The sequence below is a fragment of the Cetorhinus maximus genome, chromosome 13 (assembly GCF_964194155.1).
Source record: "Cetorhinus maximus chromosome 13, sCetMax3.hap1.1, whole genome shotgun sequence".
Lineage (NCBI taxonomy): Eukaryota > Metazoa > Chordata > Chondrichthyes > Lamniformes > Cetorhinidae > Cetorhinus > Cetorhinus maximus.
The window spans coordinates 103,933,206-103,957,369 of record NC_135891.1 but is presented as its reverse complement, the minus strand read 5'-3'; the positions used below and the strand labels follow the sequence as shown (position 1 = coordinate 103,957,369).

The following is a 24,164-nucleotide window of genomic DNA, read 5'->3' as shown; positions in this document are numbered from 1 at the left end:
CAATCTGGGGGACCAGGGTTCAAATCCCATCATGTAGGATGGTGAAATTTTAATTCAAGAAAAATCTGGAATTAAAAGTCTAATGGTGACGATCATGAAGTTGTTGTAGGGCCCTTTAGGGGAGGAAATCTGCCATCCTTACCTAGTCTACATGGGCTAAAGAGTCCAATGTGGTTGACTCTTAAAAATACCCTCTGAATAAGTGCAATCAGGGGCAGGATGGGCAATAAATGCTGGCCTAGCCAGTGACATCCACATCCCATGAATCAATAAAAAAAACAACTTACTGAACCAACCATATAGCTATTACAGCATTATGGGGTTTAGACTAAATGCGTTTTAGATGAAATCACCTAGGTGGGAATAGTGTAAGGAGCTTACACTGATCCAGGCCACAGGTAGAGCAAAGGAATAACAGAGTTCTGATTGCTCAGTCAATCAGGATGGAGGAATATAATACTGGAGTCACCTTTACAACTTCTTCTGACATGAAGCACAACTGTTTGCTGTTTACTTACCACAGAATGCATTGGAGTACAGCTTATCTCTGTCAAACTCTGCTGAGTGGCTCACTTTCAAACTCTTCAAAGCCTGTCCACCATCTACAAGTGGGATAATCTCTATTTGCCTGGATTGGTGAAGCTTCAACCATACTCAAGAAGCTCAACATCATCCAGGACAAAGCAGTCCACTTGATTAACACCCCATCCACCACCTTCAACATTCACTTCCTGAACCATCGATGCACCGTGGCTGCAGAGTGCACTATCTACACAGGATTTACTGCAACAACTTGCCAAGGTTTCTTCATTAGCTACTCTGAAATCCACACACTCAACTATCTTGAAGGACAAGGCCAGCAGGAGCATGGAAACATCATTATTTGTATATTTCCCACCAAGGTCATACACCATCTTGACTTGGATATATCACCATTCCTTCATAGTTATCGGGGCAAAAACCTGAAGCTCACTACCTATCAGCGCTGTGGGAGTACATTCACCACATGGACTGCATTGGTTCGAAAAGGTGGCTCACTACCGTTTTCACAAGGGCAACTAGGGTTGGGTAATGGGTGCCAGCCTTGCCAACGATGCCCATATACTGGGAAGAAATAAAAAAATACATTTGGGCACAGAGAATAGGTGGTGAGCTCTGGATATAAATGGTCAAAATCACACTAAGTGGTCAAATGCACCACCTAATGTCATAGCACGTCACAGAAACTCTGAAGATCCAAGTTCAGTCCCTGGTTTGTGTTGAGTTCTCTCATCGCATCTTGGACTGGTAGATGTGATTGCAACAGTTGCTCGCAGTACTCTTGGGTTAGGAGGAGGCAACAAAATCAGTCATGTTTCTGCTCCTGAACACCATCGAGTGACCCCATTTGGAAAGCAGATGTCTGTCGACATTGGATGAGGGCAGGACTGGGCATGTCTGTGATGCCCCCATGTGACAGAATAGCCTAGACTCATAAGGAGAACGACTATGAAAAGCACTGCCAATGCCCTCCATGAATCTAGAATTTTAAGGGGGCGGTGTAAGGAAATTTTTTTTAAAAAATAAGTTGAAAAACAGATAAATCCATTCCTAGTGCTCAATGCACTGGCTTCAGCTATTCAATATCTGCATCTCACAGTCATGACGAAAGGTTTTGATTGTTCTTCATCAAAGGATCCTTATATAACTGCTTTCCAAGAGTCGTAAGATGTAGATGCTTGTAATTAATGACTGGACAAGTTGCTCAATGTATGTTATGTCCAAAATGGCCTTCTGTTCCTCCTCATTTTGGAGTTTTTCAGTGTTTATTATGCTCCTGAAGTAAATTGCTACTGAACGTTAGTACTGTATTATGGCATTACTTTTGCATATTATAAGAACGATTTCAATTTTTGAACTCACCAAACTAAATTCACATTTTAATCAAGATAACCTCTAGATGTATCATTGGTACAGTCTCTGCCTCAAAATAAGAACCAGCAAACACTTTAAAGAATCATGAAATTGGATTGTATGTTCTGCCACCACGAATACAATCCTTTCGATAACCCACAACAAAGCATCTTAGCATTTGTGGAAAACTATACGCTAAAAGCAAACTTATGACAAAATATGATTAGACAAATTCCGGGTCCCGGTTTTCACGCCCAATGTCTATTTTCCCATGACGCATTCGTAGCCACGGCAACTTACTGCGCCGCTCTCTCACGTGTAGTGGCCTGCTGAAATGGACAGGCAACCAATTATTTCCGTCCACATTATTTGACTGGTTTGTATTAAAATCTGCCAGACTCCTGTTGGAATTTCTCGCGTGGTCCAGTTCCTCGTCACCAGGGTTTCCCTGCCCATCTTTCTTTAGCTGTTCAGGTGATGCCAGAGAGCATTCGACACTCATTTCGGGCACTGATCCCTCAGTCTGTGACACGTCAGCATCTGAACCCTGAGCCTGATTTTTATCAGTCTGTTTCGAGACTCTATTGCACTCTTCTTCTGCATGGTCATTGTAGAATGGAGGCTCGTCAGCGCTAGCTACGCTCTCCTGTTTTGGCAAACGTCCCTTTCGATTTCTCTGGACCCCTTCCTCACACCCTGTCTGTCCAGTACCACATTCAGGTGCCCCATCTTCCAGCTCAAAGTCAGAATCCAGTGAGCGCTCGCGAGATTCTGAAGACTTCTCCGATCCTAAAGAGTTTTCTGAAACATGACATAAGTAGGTTGTTAATATCCTGCTGATATTGTGGAATAGCAAAAATCAGTGAAAAGTACTGCCAATAATTTCTATTAATACAATAAGATGAAGTCAATATTATAAACACTTATACATGATTAAAGACTTTGCTCTTTATCACATGGTAACCTCTCCAGCTTCAAACAAACCCGAGTAAACCTTCACCACAAAGAAATGGATCCCGATAAATGGCAAAATTCCACTTTGTTCAACAATCTACTACCTGGTGTATACTTGTGGTTACACCTACAAGTGAATCAAGGACAATTCTTGGGCCTTGGATGAAGGTCATGAACCAGTACAGCTAGAACTATACTATTGCGGTACACTGAAAGAATGTGCATTATATAGAACCTTGGCAGACGTTCAGAGTCCCAAAGAGCTTCACATCTAATTACTCTTGAAGTACAGTCACTATTTACAGTGGTAAATGCCACAGCCAATTTGTGAACAGGATGATCCCACAGACAGCAAATTGAGCTGGATTGTCAGTTGTGAGGTTTTTTTTTGGGTGACAGTGGCGGAACAGCAGGAGAATTCCACGCTGTTTTTCAAATCGCACCACGGGATTGTTACATTATCTCATGAAGGAAGTCACCCTTAACAATGCAGCAATCCCTCAAACTGAAGAGTCAACCTTATTTACGTGCTCAAGGCTTGAACCCACACCTCCTAATTCAGAGAAAAGCATAGCAATAGCTTCCAGCAGTGCTTGATGCTACAAACTGAGTCAAAGCTTTATTTATCCTTCTCACACCAATTTCTGCCCCTCTTTTCCCCTCCCCTTAATGGGTTGACCTCTGGTTGGAACAGCACTTTGTGGCAGTTTCCAGTACCTCGCCCAAGTAGCAGTAACTTGTATGTGAGCCTTGCCAGTGAATGTTAGCAGACTACTTATCCAGAGGGGCATCACAGTTAAGCCAGTTTATGTCCTCAACAGCACCCACTGTGTACTTCCAGCAGGGATCACCAGGCAAAGATCGGAAAAGTGGGAATCCATTCCTATTTTCCCCTTCCAAGTCCAAAGCACTGCGATCGGTTGTAGAGATCCCAATGTTACCCTGGGTGTTCATTTTAACTCAGGAATCGAACTCAGCACCTTTCTAGTCTGCATGCCGGAGTTAACCATGGGTTAACCACCAGCTGGGCATATAGAAATCAGCTTTAAAATAACTTGAATCAAACAACATCCATTAAGTGAGACATTGGCAATAAAATCAAGATGTTTAAAAACTTTTCCCCAAAGACATGACATGCAAAACATGTGCGCATGTTAATTATCACATGTACATAATACTGTTCAGTAAATCTGAAGTCAGCCTGGTAGCTGGTAGGAAATTCATGCAACTGAATGCACTACATTTTAGATGAAATTGCCTAGGTGGAAATAGTGTAAGGAGCTGACATTGATCCAGGCCACAGGTAGAGCTCTGATTGCACAGTCACTTAGGATGGAGGAATATAATACTGGAGTCACCTTCTTGACTCCTTCTGACACGAAGCACGACTGTTTGTTGTGTACTTACCACAGAGTGCATCGGAGTACAGCCTCTCTCTGTCAAACTCTGCTGATTCATCAAGGTCAGGTAAATCACTCCCTGATCCCACTCTTGCCGCAGAAGACCCTCTCTGAAACACAGATTCAATTAATAAAATCTCGGTTAAAATATCTTCTGTTAAGGTCCAAGACAAAAAAGATATCTTAGAGACTTGAGATATTAATGAATGGTTGCTTAGTGTGCTCCAGTGATATTCTCTGACCATATTTCAATACAGGGCTCAAAGTATTTTAAAGGGGTTGTGACTTATGATAAAATTGAACCATAGAAATTTAAAGCAAAGAAGGAGGCCATTTGTCCTATTGTGTCATCAAGCAACTATCTATAATAATCTAAGGCTAATGTCATTAGCCTCTCTCCCCCTTCATCTATTTCAACTTTTGAGACAAATTTTCTCTTCAAAGATGCAATGGTTTCTACTCCAAACCATCGTCTTTGCCAAAGCACTCCAGGCTTGAACAACTCTTAATAATTGTATCCTCCTAATCTCTCTCCTTGCTCTCATTCTAACAATTTTAAATTGATGATCCTTCCTCTCTAGTGAAAATAGTCTCTCTATTCTCAGCGCATCCTAATTTTAAAAACTTCTATTAAACTTGAAACACAAACAGATCAGCCATGATCTTATTAAATAACAGAGCAGGCTTGAGGGGCCGAATGGCCTACTTCTGCTCCTATTTCGTATGTTCGCAAATATTTTAGCCTTCTTGGCTGCAGTAGCATTAGTCCCGGTATTTTAAGTGCTGAGACTTAAGTGCTAAAGTTCTTATGGTTGATGGAGCTGCATCCAACCAAGCAAGTGGACAGTATTCCATCACATTCCTGACTTGTGCCTTGTAGATGAAAGAGAAGTCTTGGGGAGTTAGGAGGGTAACTGTGCCCCGGAATGATCAACATCTGACCTCTGTTCCAGTAGCCATGACATTTATGTGGCTGGTCCGGTTCAGTTTCTGGTTAATGGTGACCCCTTCAGGATGTTGATGGTGGGGTACTCAGCGATGGCAATGCCATTGAATGTCAAGGTATTAGGTGGCAGTTCTATTCATTCAGCATGTGAGAGAAGTTAATCCTATCTCCACCACCACCAGCAATGTTTGTCTAAATTTATCTAATTTATTATTTGTTTTACAGTGTACTTGGACAAGCTTGCTATATAGCTTGCTAGACATGGATACATTATAAAGCTATTTTTACTCAGTCTCCTCTTGGTGTTAATAGCAGAGTGACTTCATTGAATGACTGCTGGCTAAAAACAACTTTAATTACTCCCTTCACATCTGCCAACAATTCTCTGTTACTCTGCTAGGTTGAGCACACAAGGCTGTGTATAGTCCATAATAGGACTTCCACAGTCCAGCCATACCTATATAATGTTGTACATCACACATTGAAAAGCCTTGCATCGCATGAATCAATTAACAGCAATTAAACTCGTGCAACTTATTCAACAAACAATTACATGATTGCATGCAAATCTAAGAAGCAGTTATAATTAATGGAAATTTTCCCTTTTTGTATTGTGTAATTCTTAGGGAAACAATGCACTATTCCAGAACAGTTTACAGCCTAAGAAAATAAAAGAGTTTTTAAAATGAAAGGTTCTGCAGCACCCTCACAAAATGAGACTGTTCAAACGCAGCAGCTTTCACATTTTAGAGAAATTACTTACCTCATCGGTTGGCGATGTTTCATCCACGGTATCTTCATCTGAAGGCATGTTAAACTCTGCTTTAGCTTCAAATATTTCCGTGTAGAAGATAATTAACGTTTCCACAATGCGAGCCTGATGAGGGTAGTCAACAAGTGATGACAAGGACACGGTTGCCTCTGTGGGCCTGGGTCTCATCAGCGTGGGCCCAAATACAATCCCAAGATTACTTGGAGACATCTTATTATGTTGTTCAAGTTCTGAAATTCTAAACATAATAAATATGCATTACTCCATGCCCAAACTCAAGACACTGGAGGATATTCTCTTTCATGATCCTGCCTAAAATTGAATGGTATCATAATGGGCAGTATCAGAAATTGTGGGCTATGGCTGTTGCTTCACTGCCCAGCTGGGGTTTGCAGCCCCCGCTGCTACCCACAGTGATGGGCAGGGGGGGGAGTGCGCAGATGGGAGTTGATATGGGACTTGGTTATGAGTGGCTTATCCTGTATGCCACCAATTCCTGAGGCTGCCATTTGGCAGATGACACTAGATCACAGGAAGAAGCAGTAAATACCCAACTGGAAAGAAGGGGTTTCGTAGTGGCCTTCTCTGCCTCCAGACAGCCCCGCAGGCTTGGTTGCTGAAAGCCTCATTATTGACCTTCAGCTGGAACTTTGAATTTTTCTTCACCTCTCGCCTTTTAAGTTCCCTCATTGGATCTTCCGGCGCGGCGGGAGATGTCCCAGTGGCAGGACCTCTGCGATTCTGCACTGGCTCCCACCGCCGCCTTCTCTCTTGACGCTGGGAATCCCACCACAAGACCACCAAAGACTGCAAGATAGGAAAACGAGTCACAGTTGGCGTGGGAAAGGGGAACCACCTGATGGAAACTCTGCCCCAAAATGAGAGAAACAATTCCTTCTGCTGGGGAAGTCCAGAACCTGGGGGCATAATCTTTAATTAGAACCAGGCCATTGAGGAGTGATGTCAGGGAGAATCATGGAAATCTAAAACTCTCTCCCCTAGGTCAATTGAAATTTTCAAAACGGAGATTCATAGAATTTGTGTCAGTTAAGGGTATTAAGAGTCATGGAACCCAAGGTGGGTAAATGGAATTAAGATAAAGATCAGCCAGGATATCATCAAATGGCAGAAAAGACCACTGCCTGCCTCCAGGCAGTTTATCTGACTCCCCTGTTGCTTTGGGAAACTGGAGGCAGACTGAAAAATCCCAGCTGGCTTCCATTGCTTATGTTTAACAAGGCTCTTAATGAGCCAAATTGCCTGCTCCCCGCATTGGAGTGGGAGGCCTTCCCGGGGCCCTGAACCTGCCCCCAGCACTGGTGACAGGGCTGGAAAACTGGTGCGCCAGCTCTCACATCCCAACAGCAAATTTTTAAAATTACACTGCAATACCGCTTAAAGTGAAAAAACAATGAAAGCAACAAATCTCTCAAACAGGTAACATTACAAAACCCAGACTTCCTTTTCCCCCTCATCACTAATAGAACTAAGGCTAAGGATACATTTAGGAACTACCTGGAGTACTTGTCGCGTTTACACTCACCTGCTAAGATGTCTGACGATGTACTGCAGCGTGGCCTTGTTTGCAAGCGGCAGGTCCTTCAACAGTTCCTTCAGCCTCATCACAAGTAGCAATAACTCCTTTTCAATCATCAAGTCTTTACTTCCCGCATCTCCCGTGCCCTGGAGGCTTTCTTTGGCCAGGCCCATCAAATCATTATAGAGGCGGAACAGCATAATAGGTTCTGGAAGCTAACATTCGATGCTCACATTGGTTACATTGACTTTAATAGCCTTTTTTTTGGACAAAGTTTACTTGCGACTAATAGGGTTGCCAACTCTCGCTTGGACACATTCCCGGATGTTTCTATGACTTGACCTTCTGCTTCCAACCAGCCCACCAACCTCTAACCATTGGTTGTCTGACATATCCATTATTGTGAAGCCCCTCCTTCCCACACCAATCAAAAAAAAGTGAATCGATTCACCATTTCCTGATTGGATGATTCTTGACTGTCGATATTTACATAATGAACAAACAAAAATATTCAAAGACATGTTTTTAAAAAAAACATGCTTGTTTTATTGCCTGAATATTTTTCGCAGGTTGCTCACTGCAATGTCCTGATGATCAGTCTTTAATTCCTGGAGACACCTGGAGGGTTGGCAGCCCTAACCAGTAATAAGCTTATAAAATAATTCAATCTTACTGGCCAATAAGCAGCAATAAGCCCCAATGTGATCTACATTCCAAGAATAAAGTTAGAGTTTCATGTGTGGTGCTGTGCATTAAGTGTGTTGAACAATCTGATGTGAACCTAGAAATGGCCATTGTGATACGTGTTGATTTGTATTAGAAAATGGTGCAAGTGGACACATAGAAGCCGTATTGATTGTGTTATGGACCAACTTCAGGGGCATGAGCCCCCACTTTCTTCCCTTTTTTGTTTCTAATTGTATGAGATTCAGAAAAACAGGGACCTGGCACTCAGGATTTATACCAGGCCATGAGCCTTAGTGAAGCTAATTGCTGCTCTGTGTTGCCGATGGATTGAATACTATGGAAGCAACAACGTTTAGAGATATTCAGGAAAAAATTAAATTGGCAATTTTTGATAAGTCTGTTGGCCAACCTCAGAGATGTTCTCACATATTTGGGAAATTCCCACTCAAATGAGACTTGGCGCGCCAGCTTTTTGAAATGAAAGGCATTTTGTTACCTGTCGCAGGTATAGCTTGAGCACGTTGCTGATGTCATGTGGTGACGCTTGGGAGAGTTCCACCAGCTCCTTTCCATTCTCGAAAGCCTGGCACAGTTTCTCAACGCGGGTCTTTACACCGTTGACACGGTAGATTCCCTGAAGACACAATGTCAAAGGGGTAAGAGGAGTACAGAGGTTTTCTAGACGTGCAGTAACACCAGTCATCCTTAACTCCTTTGCAGCAGGAAGCAGAAAGTGAAAGCTTGGAGATAAGATGGCGGGGGCTCAGTGAAAGGACAAGGGCGGCATGGCGAGAGATTGAAGACAAGAAAATGAGACGCCAGAGTACTGGAAGAAGCACAGGCCGGGATTTTCCGGTCCCACGCTTGGTGGGAATCATTACGGGTGGGACCAGAAAATCCCGGCCACAATGTAGGAAAATACAATCTCATCAATCATATAAATACTTTAAAATGACTATAGCCCTAGCATAACTAAGGTATGAACTATTAATAAGATAAGTGGAAACTTTCCTCTGCTATTTTCGTGGAGGTATAAACTTACCAGGTCTCCTAGCATATCAGAAGAATTACAGGTTTATGTGCAAACTCGATGGAGTAATTTTAAGGCCCTTTGAATAAAGTGTGTTAATCGTCTCAAACAACGTTTTCTTTAAATAGACTCATCATCCGGCTGGGCGATTCTTGCCTGTTGGTCAAACTGGTGTTGTCCCCATGTCCAATATTTTTATAACTCATTAACAAATAAATTCAAAGAAATGTTTTTTTTTAAATTACGTGTGTTTTATTGCCCATATAAGCCCTTTTCCCTGGGTTGTTTGCAGAAGTGTCCTGAAGGTCGGTCTTTAATCCCTGGAGACAGAAGGAGGATTGGCAGCTCTGATGAGTAATAGTTTATTAAAATAGTTCAATCTTACTGGCTAATGAGCAAGCACTAATTTCCAATGTGTTCTACATCCCAGGAAACCAAGTTAGGGCTTTGCGTGTGATACCGTGCGTTAAACCGCCTCTGGAATTGATATAACATGGTGGTTTTGGGTTTGGTTTTCACAGTCAGCTCCTGGATTGCCAAGGAGTTACTTACTTTCATACTCAAAGCCCTCTTCTCGATCTCAGAGATGCATGTCTTGATGATGAACGGGATTCCATCATGACTGTCACGCGCAGCCTGGGCAAACTCCCTGCCAAACAGCTGCAGCTTCCGCTGTAACTTCTTGTGTCCACACCTAATTGCCAATGTCTCCAGACACTTCTTGTGACAAGCCAGGTTGCACTGCAAGGGTACATTACACCACAGTTAGTAACTGGAAAAAAATTTGTACTATATTCACTTGGGGGGGGATTAACTTGTGGTACTCGGTCTTTTTCTTTCTTCTTTCATGGGGTGTGAGCATCATGTGTAAGGTACAGCCCTTGTTGCTCATCCCTAATTGCCCTTGGGCTGAGTGGTCAGCCATTTCAGAGGGCAGTTAAGGGTCAACCACATTGTTTTTGCTCTGGAGTCACAGATAGGCCAGACCAGGTAAGGCTGGCAGATTTCCTCCCCTAAAGGAAGTGAACTAGATGGGGTTTTTACAGCAACTGATGACAGCTATAATTGTCACTATTATTGAGCGGGCTTTATATTCCAGATGTGTTAACTGAATTAAATTCCACCAGCAGGTTCCACAAACATCAATGAGACAGATGAGACCATGAATCTGTCTTGATGATGTTGGCGGAGGGAGGAATGTTGACTGGCACTTGGGGAGAACCGCTTGGAGCTATGAACTGTTCAAAGTGACTTTTAATATTTATCTGATCAGACAGATGAGGCCTCGTGAAGAAAAATGCAACACGGCAGTCAACTGCCCCTTGTAAGGGAGGTGGTGGCATAGTGGTATTGTCACTGAACTAGCAGTTAATGCTCTGGGGACCAGGGTTCAAATCCCACCACGGTGAATGGTGAAATTTGAATCCAATTTTTAAAAAAACATCTGGAATGATGATGACCATGAAACCATTGCTGGTTGTAAAAACACAACTGGCTCATTAATGCTCTTTAGGGAAGGAACTCTGCAATGTGGTTGACTCTTAAATGTGGTTGACTCTTAAATGTGGTTTGACCCTGAACGAGGGCAATTAGCAATGGGAATAAATGCTGGCCTACCCAGTGATGCCCACATCCCATGAATGAATGTAAAGCAAAACACTATTAAAGGTTAAAAACCCATTACACCAGTGTGTAATGAGACTTGTGTAAAGGATTAACAGGAATATTTATTGTGAGGACAATGACAGGTTTCACTTTAGCTCTAACATGCACTACTGAATAACAGTTTCTAGAGCTACTTGATTCCATGTTACTTACTTCCTCACACTCAGCCCCCTGGAAGTATACATAGCTGTCACACTCTCTGCATTTGGATGGCGTGCGAAGTTTCCTGAGGCGATGTGTCTGTGCAGCCTTTGAAAGGCCCACGTTTTTGAAAGGGCCGGTGGATACTGCAATTTCAGGTGCCATCCCGTTGATGCCTATTGGAAAATAAATCAACGACTCATTAAAAAAAAATATAGCATCAGACAAATTTCTTTCCAAAGTCAAAACTGGTTGCTCTGTATCAGGCTGGAGCGTACCTTTATGTAAAATTGCTTCACCGCTGTTAATTTTGGTTGGGGGACTATACAAAGCCTGTGAGCAGCATTAACAATAAACTGGCTTTAACGAGGTACACCAATTTCCTCGGGCTGGTGCCAGTGCGTCTCAACTGCCCACAACTCCATAAATTTGAGAATATTTTTCACAATTTTTTGAGGTCCCTTATAAAAAGGGCCATCCCCTGCTCCCCACCTCCTGTCCCAGAGCAGGAATACTTGCTCCCCAACTGGGTGGGGGTGCCCAAGATGTAGCCCAAGTGGTGTGGGTGCCCACCATTAGTATTGGGATCAGGGAACCTCCCCCTGGTCTGCAGAGGAGGTTCCTGGTATCTACTTTGGGACATCAACCCCTGTGGATTTTTGGGGCCATAATCTAACTTAACACTTCAGTACATCATTGGGCAAATGATTCATTGTTGGAGCTGCTGTCTCTGGACAGTTACAGTGGTTCAAGTGGGTACTAATGTTGCTGTTTCAAGCCCTTGGTACTAGACACAGTATAATCTAAGCTTCTGTATTCTGTCTTTAGAAGCAAATTCCAGTTAACTTACTTTGCTCAAAGTTTGTACTGCCGTCTTTATCCTCTACATCCTCTGTGGAAGATATGGCACCAGAGGACGGAATTCTGGGCAACTTTCTGGAAAAATCACCTATGGATTGAGATATTGGGAGATAAAATCTTGTTGATATCATTTGTTAAAAAATATTTTAGTCACAAGTAGCAGATAAACACAAAGGTCATGGAATTCACTCATGAAAATGTACCCAATGTGCATTTCTAGATATCAGGTGTTTGTGCTCCTGCAAGTGTTTTCAAATAACTGAATCTAATATGTGAAAATTTTCCAGTCACTCAGCTATTGATGGTACAGTAGACTATATGGGCTTTATAATTGCAAATCTTTGATGTCCTTCTTTGGATTTCAAGTATGAAGGATGGTTTCAGCTGGCTGATTCACTTTTTAAATGTGTTACTTTTTTATATTACACCTCCATTTTCTTCAGAGTGGCTTTGCTGTTCACTCTCCCCTGATGAGTAGATGGGAAGACATGTTTATGACAACACCTGTAGAAATTCATTCTTTAGACACAAGAAATGCGCCCACTTTGGAGTGACACAAGGGGGGCAATTTTAACTCACCACTCCCAGTGGGAACATAGAAACTAGGAGCAGGAGTAGGCCATTCGGCCCTTCGAGCCTGCTCTGCCATTCATTATGATCATGGCTGATCATCCAACTCAATAGCCAGCTCCCACTTTCTCCCCATACCCTTTGATCCCTTTCGCCCCAAGAGCTATATCTAACTCCTTCTTGAAAACATAGAATGTAGTTGAGACCAAAACATTGTGTGGTAATGAATTCCACAGGCTCACCACTCTCTGGGTGAAGAAATTTCTCCACATCTCAGTCCTAAATGGTCTACCCCGTATCCTCAGACTGTGACCCCTGGTTCTGGACTCCCACACCATTGGGAACATCCTTCCTGCATCTACCCTGTCTAGTCCTGTTAGAATTTTATAGGTTTCTATGAGACCCCCCTCATTCTTCTGAACTCCAGCGAATATAATCCTAATCAACTCAATCTCCCCTCATATGTCAGTCCCGCCATCCCAGGAATCAGTCGGGTAAACCTTTGCTGCACTCCCCCTATAGCAAGAGCATCCTTCCTCAGATAAGGAGACCAAAACTGCACACAATATTCCAGGTGTGGTCTCACCAAGGCCCTGTACAATTGCAGCAAGACATCCCTGTTCCTGTACTCAAATCCTCTGGCTATGAAGGCCAACATACCATTTGCCTTCTTTACCACCCGCTGCACCTGCATGCTTACCTTCAGCGACTGGTGTACAAGGACACTCAGGTCTCGTTGCACATTCCCCTCTCTCAATTTATAGCCATTCAGATAATAATCTGCCTTCCTGTTTTTGCTACCAAAATAGATAACCTCACATTTATCCACATTATACTGCATCTGCCATGCATTTGTCTACTCACTCAGCTTGTCCAAATCACACTGAAGCATCTCTGCATCCTCCTCACAGCTCACCCTCCCACCCAGCTTTGTGTCAACTGCAAATTTGGAGATATTACATTTAATTCCCTCATCTAAATCATTAATACATATTGTGAATAACTGGGGTCCCAGCACCGATCCCTGCGGTACCTCACTAGTCACTGCCTGCCATTCGGAAAAAGACCCGTTTATTCCTACTCTGTTTCCTGTCTGCCAACCAGTTTTCTATCCATCTCAATACACTACCCCCAATCCCATGCACTTTAATTTTACACGCTAATCTCTTATGTGGGACTGTGTCAAAAGCCTCCTGAAAGTACAAATAAACCACATCCACTGGCTCCCCCTCGTCAACTCTACTAGTAACATCCTCAAAAAATTCCAGTAGATTTGTCAAGCATGATTTCCCTTTCGTAAATCCATGCTGACTCTGTCCGATTCTGCCACTGTTTTCCATGCTCAGCTATTAAATCTTTTATAATGGACTCTAGAATTTTCCCCACTACTGACGTCAGGCTGACTGGTCTATAATTCCCTGTTTTCTCACTACCTCCCTTTTTAAATAGTGGGGTTACATTAACTACCCTCCAATCTGTAGGAACTGTTCCAGAGTCTATAGAATCTCGGAAGATGACCACTAATGCATCCACTATTTCTAGGGCCACTTCCTTAAGTACTCTGGGATGTCAATTATCAGGCCCTGGGGATTTATCGACCTTCAATCCCAGCAATTTCCCCAACACCATTTCCCTACTAATACTGATTTCTTTCAGTTCCTCCCTCTCACTAAACCCTGTGTTCCCCAACATTTCTGGTATGTTATTTGTGTCCTCCTTTGTGAAGACAGAACCAAAGTATGTATTTAGCTGGTCAGCCATTTCTTTGTTCCCTATTATAAATGCCCCTTAGTGTTTCTCAGCTCTACCCGAACAGATTCCACATTGTCGGAGCTAATATCTTTCCTCATTATTGTGTTAATTTCTTCTTTAACCAGTGATGCAACTCCACTGCCTTTTCCTTTTTGTTTGTCCTTCCTAAATACTGAATACCCCTGGATGTTCAGTTCCCATCCCTGGTCACCCTGCAGCCATGTCTCCGTAATCCCGACTATATCATACCTGTTTACATCTATGTGCGCGGTTAATTCATCCACTTTATTGCGAATGCTCCTCACGTTAAGGCACAAAGCCTTAAGGTTTGTCTTTTTAACATTACTTGTCCTGTTCCCACTATTTTTCACTGAGGCCCTGTTTGATTCTTGTCCTTGATTTCTCTGACTATCACTTTTCTTATTCCGCTTTCTGTCTTTTGTTCTTGTCCTTGATTCCCCCTCCTCTGACTCCTTGCATTGGTTCCCATCCCGCTGCCATTTTAGTTTAAACCCTCCCCAACCACTCTAGCAAATGTTCCCCCGAGGACATCAGTCCTGGTCCTGCCCAGGTGTAACCTGTCCAGTTTGTACAGGTCCCACCTCCCCCAGAACCGGTCCCAATGCCCCAGGAATCTGAAACCCTCCCCTTCACACCATCTCTTCAGTCACGTATCCATCCGATTTCTACTATTAGTCTATCTACTATTACTATTTCTACTCTGACTAGCACGTGGCACTGGTAGTAATCCTGAGATCACTACCTTTGAGGTCCTACTTTTTAAACTTACTTCCTAACTCCCTAAATTCTGCTTTTAGGACCTCATCCCTTTTTTAACCTATGTTGTTTGTACCAATGTGCACCACAACCACTTCAGGCAGCTAGAGGGGAGAGCAAGAGGAGGCCTCTGGGACAGGCAATCAGCAGCAGCAGCAGCAGCTAGAGGAGAGAGAAAGAAGAGGACTCTGGGACAGGCAGCTACAGGAGAGAGCAAGAGGAGGACTCTGGGACAGGTTCATCTTCCCCCTTCAGAATGTCCTCTAGCTGCTCTGAGACATCCTTGACCCTAGCACCAGGGAGGCAACATACCATCCTGGAGTCTCGTTTGCAACCACAGAAACGCCTATCTATTCCCCTTACAATTGAATCCCTTATAACTATTGCATTCCCACACTTTTTACTCCTCCCCTGTGCAGCAGAGCCAACTGTGGTGCAACGAGTTTGGCTGTGGCTGCTTTCCCCTGAGAGGCCATTCCCCTCAACAGTATCCAAAGTGGTATATCTGTTTTGCAGGGGAATAGCCACAGGAGATTCCTGCACTGCCTGCCTAGTCCTCTTGCTCTGCCTGGTGGTCACCCATTCCCTTCCTGCCCGTAGACTCTTAGCCTGTGGTGTGACCACCTCTCTATACGTGCTATCCATGATACTCTCCACCTCGCGGATGTTCCACGGTGTCCCCAGCCGCTGCTCCAGCTCCAAAACCTGGGCTTCCAGGAGCTGCAGCTGGAGACACTTCCCGCACACATGCTGGCCCCGGGAACTGGAAATGTTCCCGGCTTCCCACAAAGCAGGAGGAGCACACCATGGTGCTCCTGCCATGACTTGCCCCTTTAAATTAAATTAAACCTTTTAGAAGATACTTAATACCAATTACTCTCGGGCCCTTCTTCCCTGCTCCTCGTTGTTACAGAATATAGCCCCTACAAACGATGAACCACAAAATAAGACCTTAAAAACTATAAGCAATAAAAGTAGTAAACGCTCACTCAGCCGTACTCAAAGGATCACCTCGTTCCCTCCTTACCAAACTCCCTCAGTCACCTCTGCTCTCCCAGCTTCTCTTCAACTCCTGACTCCTCTCACGCTTCTCTTCAACTCCTGACTCCTCTCACACTCCCCTTCAACTCCCAACTCCTCTAGCTGCTGCTGACCACCTGTCCCAGAGTCCTCCTCTTGCTCTCTCCTGTAGCTGCCTGTCCCAGAGTCCTCTTCTTTCTCTCTCCTCTAGCAGCTGCTGCTGCTGCTGCTGCTGCTGCTGCTGCTGCTGCTGCTGCTGCTGCTGCTGCTGCTGCTTTTTTTTTTTTTTTTTTTGTAAAAATATACTTTATTCATAAAAATCTTCAATCACATTCAAAACCATTTCAAAAACAACATTACAAGGGTACAATCCAGGTTAAACTTTTACAAAATGTATCACCAGGTGCATCAGTACAAACAATATTACAGTCATTTACAGCCTTTCATTTTGATCTGTACAGCCCGAGGGGCTCTAAACAGTTCCCAGTCTCTCGGTGCGCTGTGGTAGATTTTTTTTTTTTTTTTTTTGTAAAAATATACTTATTCATAAAAAATCTTCAATCACATTCAAAACCATTTCAAAAACAACATTACAAGGGTACAATCCAGGTTAAACTTTTACAAAATGTATCACCAGGTGCATCAGTACAAACAATATTACAGTCATTTACAGCCTTTCATTTTGATCTGTACAGCCCGAGGGGCTCTAAACAGTTCCCAGTCTCTCGGTGCGCTGTGGTAGAAAGGTCTTAGACAGCGACCCTTCCCCATTGCGCCTTTGCGGCAGCTGCCCCAAGCTTTAGTGCGTCCCTCAGCACGTAGTCCTGGACTTTGGATTGTGCCAGTCCGCAACAATCGGTCGGGGACAAATCTTTGTGCTGGAAGACCAACAAGTTTCGGGCAGACCAAAGCGCGTCTTTCACCGAGTTGATGATCCTCCAGCTGCAGTCGATGTTTGTCTCGGTGTGTGTCCCTGGGAACAGCCCGTAGAGCACAGAGTCCTGTGTCACAGAACTGCTCGGGATGAACCTCGACAGCAACCACTGCATCTCTCTCCAGACTTTCTTTGCAAAGGCACAATCCACAAGGAGGTGAACAACGGTCTCTTCCCCACCACAGCCACCTCGAGGGCATCGTGCAGAGGGGGTGAGACTCCTGGCGTGTAGGAAGGATCTGACGGGGAGGGCCTTTCTCACCACCAGCCAAGCTACGTCTTGGTGCTTGTTGGAAAGTTCTGGCGATGAGGCATTCTGCCAAATGACTTTGACAGTCTGCTCGGGGAACCATCCCACAGGGTCCACCCTCTCCTTATCCCTCAGGGCCTCTAGGACGTTACGTGCTGACCACTGCCTGATGGACTTGTGGTCAAAGGTGTTTTTCTGCATAAATTTTTCCACCAGGGACAGGTGGTACGGCACGGTCCAACTACTTGGAGCGTTCCGCGGCAGCGTGGCCAGACCCATCCTTCGCAACACCGGGGACAGGTAGAACCTCAGCACGTAGTGACACTTGGTGTTTGCGTACTGAGGGTCTACGCACCGCTTGATGCAGCCGCACACAAAGGTGGCCATCAGTATGAGGGCGATGTTGGGCACGTTTTTTCCCCCTTTATCTAGAGGCTTGTACATCGCGTCCCTGCAGACACGATCCATTTTCGACCTCCAGATAAAGCGGAAGATGGCTCGAGTGATCGCCATCGCGCAGGAGTGTGGAATGGGCCAGACCTGCGCCACGTACAGCAACAGCGAGAGTACCTCACACCTGATGACCAGGTTCTTACCCGCAATGGAGAGGGAGCGTCGCTCCCACATGCCCAGTTTCCTTTTCACCATAGCCACTCGCTCCTTCCAGTTTCTAACGCATGCCCCGGTCCCTCCGAACCATATCCCCAGCACCTTCAGGCCGTCAGCCCTGACAGTGAAGGGGACAAAGGATCGGTCAGCCCACTTCCCAAAGAACATGGCCTCGCTCTTCCCACGATTTACCTTGGCTCCCGAGGCCAGTTCGAACTGGTCGCAGATGTGCATCAGTCTGAGCACCGACAGCGGATCCGAGCAGAAGACGGCGACGTCGTCCATGTACAGGGAGGCTTTTACCTGAGTGCCTCCACTGCCTGGGATCGTCACTCCTCTTATGCCCGGATCCTTCCTGATGGACTCGGCAAAGGGTTCTATGCAGCACACAAAAAGGACAGGCGAGAGAGGGCAGCCCTGCCTGACTCCAGATTTAATCGGAAAGCTATCTGTTTCCCACCCATTGATTGAGACTGCGCTACTGATGTTAGTGTAGAGCAGTTGGATCCAATTTCGAATTCCCTCCCCAAACCCCATTTTGGAGAGCACATCCCCCATGTAGGTGTGCGATATTCTGTCAAAGGCCTTCTCCTGATCCAAGCTGATGAGGCAGGTATCCACACCCCTGTCCTGTACATAGGCAATCGTATCCCTGAGCAGCGCCAGGCTGTCAGAGATCTTCCTGCCTGGCACAGAGCAGGTCTGGTCAGGGTGAATCACCAATTCCAGAGCGGATTTGACCCGGTTGGCGATGACCTTGGACAGAATCTTATAGTCCATATTCAACAGTGAAATGGGTCGCCAATTTCTAATTTCCTCCCTTTCCCCCTTGTGCTTGTAGATGAGGGTGATGATGCCTTTCCTCATGGATTCTGACATGCTGCCGGCCAGGAGCATACTCTCGTACACTTCTAGCAGGTCTGGGCCGATCAAGTCCCACAGAGCCCAATACAACTCCGCCGGCAGGCCGTCGCTTCCGGGGGTTTTACTCTTCTCGAAGGACTCGAGGGCCTTAGTCAGTTCGTCAGGAGTTAGCGGTTTGTCTAGGCTCTCCCGCGTACTGTGGTCTAGGACCTCCGTGATAGAGGACAGGAAGGACTGGGAGGCCGTGCTGTCCGTGGGCTTCACGTCATACAGTCCGGCATAAAAGGATTTGCTGATCCTCAGAATGTCGGACCGTGATGACTTTACTGAGCCGTCTTCTTCCTTCAGGCTGCTGATCACAGAGCGCTCTCTGTGTACCTTTTGGAAGAAGAAACGTGAGCACGTCTCATCCTGCTCCACGGAGCGGACTCTGGAACGGAAGATGATCTTGGAGGCCTCCGAGGCAAAGTGCGAGGCTTGCTGGCCCTTCACCTCTTGGAGCTCCTCCTTGACATCGACCCCCATCGACCGCAGCCGGAGCAGATTCTGCATCTTTTCCTGGAGTCGGGACATTTCCCTCTGTTCCTTTCTAGCTTTCTGGGTGCCTTTGAGGATGAAAAACCTCTTGATGCTTCCCTTGATCACTTCCCACCAGTGTGTCAGGGACTCAAAGAGGGGTTTCACGGTTCTCCAACCTTTGTAATCCCTCTTGAGCTCCTCAATGTTCTCTGGGGTCAGCAGTTGCACATTTAGCTTCCATGCCCCCCTGCCCACCCTCAGGTCTTCCTCCAAGTGGCAGTCCGCCAGTAGGAGGCAGTGGTCAGAGAAGAACACCGGCTTGACGTCGGTGGATCTGACTGTGAATGCACGGGACACAAACAGGAAGTCTATCCTGGAACGAATGGACCCGTCTGGCCGCGACCAGGTGTATCTACGCTGCGCTCCGTCTGCAGGGTTGCTGAAGACGTCGTGCAGCTTGGCATCCTTAACTGTTTCCATCAGGGATCTGGACGTAGCGTCCAATCTGCTTCCGGCCCTGCCGGATCGTCCAGCCGCATCGATGATGCAGTTGAAGTCCCCGCCCAGAATGACCGGCCTGGAGGTCGCCAGCAGCAGTGGGAGCTGCTGAAAAACCTCCAGCCGCTCAGCCCCTTGTGCCGGGCCGTACACGTTAATTAACCGGAGTGGAGCGTTCTTGTACATTACGTCTGCTACCAGGAGTCGCCCGCCCACCACCTCCTTGACCTCGGAGACGGTGAAGTTGCCTCCCCGCAGCAGAATACCCAGGCCGGAGGAACGAGAGTCGTTTCCGCCCGACCAGATCGATGGCCCGTGGGACCACCATCGTGACCATTGCCTGTAGGAGCTGAGGTGCGGTATCGCACACTCCTGCAGAAACAACAGGTCAGCTTTGACCTTGGCTAGGTAGTCCAAGGTCGCAACACATCGCGTAGTAGATTTAATGCTACGCACATTTATGGATACAATCTTTAAACCCATATTAAAGCATTTATTCTCCTACCAAACCCACTGTCTCTGAGAGTCCCAGACCTTTAGTCTGCTCCTTCATACCCGTAGTGAGCTCAAATTCCTTCACTTTGGATGGGCTGAGGTAGATCTCCTTGGCCGTGTTCTGCTCCGGTGGCATCTGGAGGTTCACGTAGTGAGCGGATTTTGAGATGACCTTTGCTGGAGAAGCTTCTCCAAAACTCACCCCCTCTGGGGGGTTGCTGTTCCCGGCTTCCTGGAGCTGGGGTGCGATGATTGCCTCACTGCTCCCAGATTCCAGGGGCTGTGGTGCACTGGCCTCCTCAGGTTGCAGGCAAAGTTGGGGTGCGTTGGTCTCCTTGTTGTCTCCAATTTTCTGGAGCTCGGGTGTCTCGTCCTCCAACGCCCTGGAGCTTTGCCGCCTCTTCTGTCGGTGCCGCTCTGGCACTTCATCATCCGAAGAGCTGCTGCCCTTGTCATCCGTGTCGGATGGGAGACGCCTCTTGCCGCTTCTCTGGGAAACGCCTTTGCTTCTTCTTCGCTCCCTCTTACTTTTCTTGTTCTTCACCGTCCGCCACTCCCCCTGCTGCTTTTCCACTGCTGCCTCCTCCTCCATTGATTCGCTGTCCTGAGGACTGGAAGGTTCAGGGGGTGGTGCTGTTGATTGGCTCTCTGTTGCCTCAATCTCTTTCTCCACCTTGTCTCTCTCTGTGTCCTCCTTTGTCCCGTTGCGCTCCCTGGGGGCCTTGGTGGTTGGAGTGACACGGAACATTTCTTCTGCTTCCCCGTGGTCGGCTTTGGCTGCCTGTGCGTAAGTACGGCAGCGTTTGGGGCAGGTCCTGTAGAGGTGACTTGCCTCGCCACACAGGTTGCAGCACTTGGCCTGTTTGCAGTCTTTTGTCTGGTGCCCTTCCTGTTTGCAGATCTTGCAGAGGGAGGCGCTGCAGTTGGCCGCCACATGACCAGCCTTGCCGCATGAGCGACAATGCTTGGGTTGCCCAGCGTAGACCAGGTAGCCACGGTTTCCCCCGATTGCGAAACTGGAAGGAGGGTGGAAAATGGCTCCCTTACCATCGGTCTTTAGCGTGACCTTAAACAGGCGTTTGCCTGTCCAGATCCCCAAGTCGTCTCGAATCTCGGTGCCGCTCCCCACCTTATCGAAGTACCTGGTGAGGAAGGTGACCACGTCGGCGACAGGGACGAAGGGGTTGTACACATGCACCATCACCTCACGTTCCCGTTGCAACGGCAGAGAAAAGTGCGGCTCCGCCGTCAGGATCTTCATCTCCGGCAGGTCTCTCTTCTCCTCGAACACCCTCAGGAGCCGGACGCAGTCTGCCACTTGCTTGAACGTCACGTCGAAATAACCACCTTTGCGGGAGTCGTGCAGGGTGAAGATCTCCGTAGCTTGGAAGCCGCACGCCTTCAACAGGATCCTCCTGGTGAAGAAGCCCCGATCCATAGGTGATCCTCCTTCGTCGCTGTGGTTCACCGTGACTCGGACGGTGATAGGTAACCCACGGTATGAATTCGGATTGCGATTGGTTATCGCCCTTCCATCCCGACCTTGCCATGGCAGGACCATGGTGTCGCCCCTGCAACACTGAGTGTCTTTGCTGCTCAATTCTCCCAGATCTCAGCTTTCCTCTTTTCAATTGAATTTGTCTTGGTCTCTTGTGCTTAGCACAGTTTTCAGGTTCCTCCTGGCAATGCACTGGGCTGGTCAATTCTTGTGAGTGCTCCGTGATAGATCAACACTCGGTATTTCTGTCCTCAGCAGTGGCTGCTCACCTTTGATTGTTTCAATCAAGGCTTGTATCAGTAACATCCATGCGGAAATTAAAATGCTGCTACACTCTTCGCTCACTGCTATATTATTGCGCCCAGCGTGGGACTCGAACTCACGACCCTGAAATTAAGTGTCTCATGCTCTACCGACTGAGCTAGCTCTTCGCTCACTGCTGCTGCTGCTGATTGCCTGTCCCAGAGGCCTCCTCTTGCTCTCCCCTCTAGCTGCCTGTCCTATAGTCCATCTCTCACACTCTCCTCTAGGTGCTGCTGACTGCCTGTCCCAGAGTCCGCCTCTTAATGGCACCCATGAAAACTTACCAACCCATGCCTGCTGTAAAGGAGCCCTTTATTTAGGCGACAGAGGTGCCTGCCCGACTGAAATATTAAGTTGGTTAATAAATGCAAATCAGGGTTCAATGATGTCATTTGGACCCTGTTGGCATTTTGACTGCTGATTGAAGATGGAGCCAATCACTGCTACCCCACCCAGTACAACCCATCAGGGGAGAGGTGCAGGCCCTGTATAGTAAATTTTAAACTTATAGGCCAGAATTTTACCGTCAGCGATTTAGGGGTGGGGCCCGCTCTTTTTGTTGGTCACTGGGAAATTCTCTTTTTTTTTTAAAGTTATTCATCTGTACAGGAATCATAACACAGAAATGCAGTTGAAATCCCTATGTGAGAATGAACTAAACACAAAGCATATTTGAATACCATACCTCTGTGTTAGGTTGCTTGGAAAACAAACATGTTAATACAATTTGCATCCTAAAGTATTTCTTTTGTCTAGATGACTACAAGCTGGAGCCTAAATAATATGTGATGTGTGAAGTAGCAAAGCATCGAACTCCTATTTAGGCAGCCCATGTCTAAATTCCGAACTTCAGTGTCGCTCAAGTTTGGCTTCCTTCAACAGCTGAATTTTGGCAAGTTTTTGATGGGTTCCAAGATTATGAGGCAATGTGCTCTGGATCACAGGAGACACTAGCAGGGGTCTGTCCTGGACCAGGAATACACATGACTAGTGGACACTTTTATGGACCATTAAATGCCCATGGACCAACCTCTTGGCAGGAAGAGAATAATGTGCTGAAAGGGGCAATGGGAAGTGAAGGTGTAAAACTGAATAAATTAAAGTAAAATGAACTGGATTATATAAACTCAGTCTACTTCTATACCATTTCAATTCATTTTTAAAAGTATTTTCAGTCAAAGTTTGGTAATCCTACCTGTTGTGGAAGAAGGAGAATCCAGGCCACTGCCTCCTCCAACACTGTCTGCATCACTTAAAGTAGTGGGCCAGGATTTGTGCACCTGGTGACTGCGGACTCCTGAGGGGAAATAATTTAGAAGCAGATTCATGTATTAGTTAGAATTCTCAAACACAGAAAACTTGTCCTTAACTCTCACCTCCTGCTTTTTACTCTTTCAAGTCCACTATATAAAGATACAAGCAATGAGGTACACTTTTAAAATGCTTAACCTTAATTCAACCTCATATATTCTGATTGTACTGTTCCGTTATCAACTGCAGGTCAGAGCTCCTTCAATAAGAGCATTAACACGGTTCTCAATCTCCAGAATGATTCTCATATTCATGAACTGAAGAAAAAACCTGCTCTTCCCTAATGTTTTATGAAACAGGTATTAAAAAATGGATACAAAGCAGGGATTGCAAGGAAGTAATCTGACTTAGGGTTTGACTGTTATATAATGTTTGATCTTCACTCCTATAACCTCATGGGGACACCCTTCAATATGATCACTGGCTCAATCCTTCCTGGGTATCCATTTTCTCCATTCATTTGGTGTTTACTTGTAGAATAACCAAGGTGCTTAATACACTTCAGTATGATATAACTGCAACTTACAATTTGTTTACATGCATTCTAAATTTATGAATGTTTATACAAGGACAGTAAATTTTATTTAAACTAAATGCTTCACTTATATAAGCTTTAATTAATAGTTTAGCAGGAATGTTTACAATAGCTTTTAGCATGACATCACATAAGCAGAATTGTGTTTAAGACCAAATTTTTTCCATGTTGCTCTCAAGGTACTTGAGATGGAGCAGGCTACTAAATTGCTACCTAACATTAGCACTCTTAGTTATAAGGACAGGCTCCAAGAGTTAAGACTAATCACTGTAATGTTTAGAGGGATTATGAATAGGAATTTTACAATGTGTAAGTGGCTGAATTCAGTTACAGTAGGTCGCTA

The 24,164-nt window shown here is 45.7% G+C and overlaps 1 protein-coding gene across 3 annotated transcripts in view; it reads right to left on the bottom strand.

The window, feature by feature from the left end:
* Positions 1–1,894: 1,894 nt before the first annotated feature.
* LOC144688911 (rho GTPase-activating protein 45-like) overlaps positions 1,895–24,164 on the bottom strand; it is a 207,432-nt gene continuing 185,162 nt past the window's right edge. For all 3 annotated transcript variants that reach the window (XM_078555938.1, XM_078555936.1, XM_078555937.1), the window contains exons 15-23: positions 23,171–23,272; positions 11,876–11,974; positions 11,038–11,201; positions 9,772–9,960; positions 8,686–8,823; positions 7,509–7,717; positions 5,957–6,203; positions 4,255–4,357; positions 1,895–2,694 (exon numbers count right to left, since the gene is read on the bottom strand). In XM_078555938.1, coding sequence (XP_078412064.1) covers positions 2,117–2,694; positions 4,255–4,357; positions 5,957–6,203; positions 7,509–7,717; positions 8,686–8,823; positions 9,772–9,960; positions 11,038–11,201; positions 11,876–11,974; positions 23,171–23,272 — 1,829 coding nt within the window. In that variant the 3' untranslated portion in view covers positions 1,895–2,116. The remainder of the gene's footprint in view (positions 2,695–4,254; positions 4,358–5,956; positions 6,204–7,508; positions 7,718–8,685; positions 8,824–9,771; positions 9,961–11,037; positions 11,202–11,875; positions 11,975–23,170; positions 23,273–24,164) is intronic.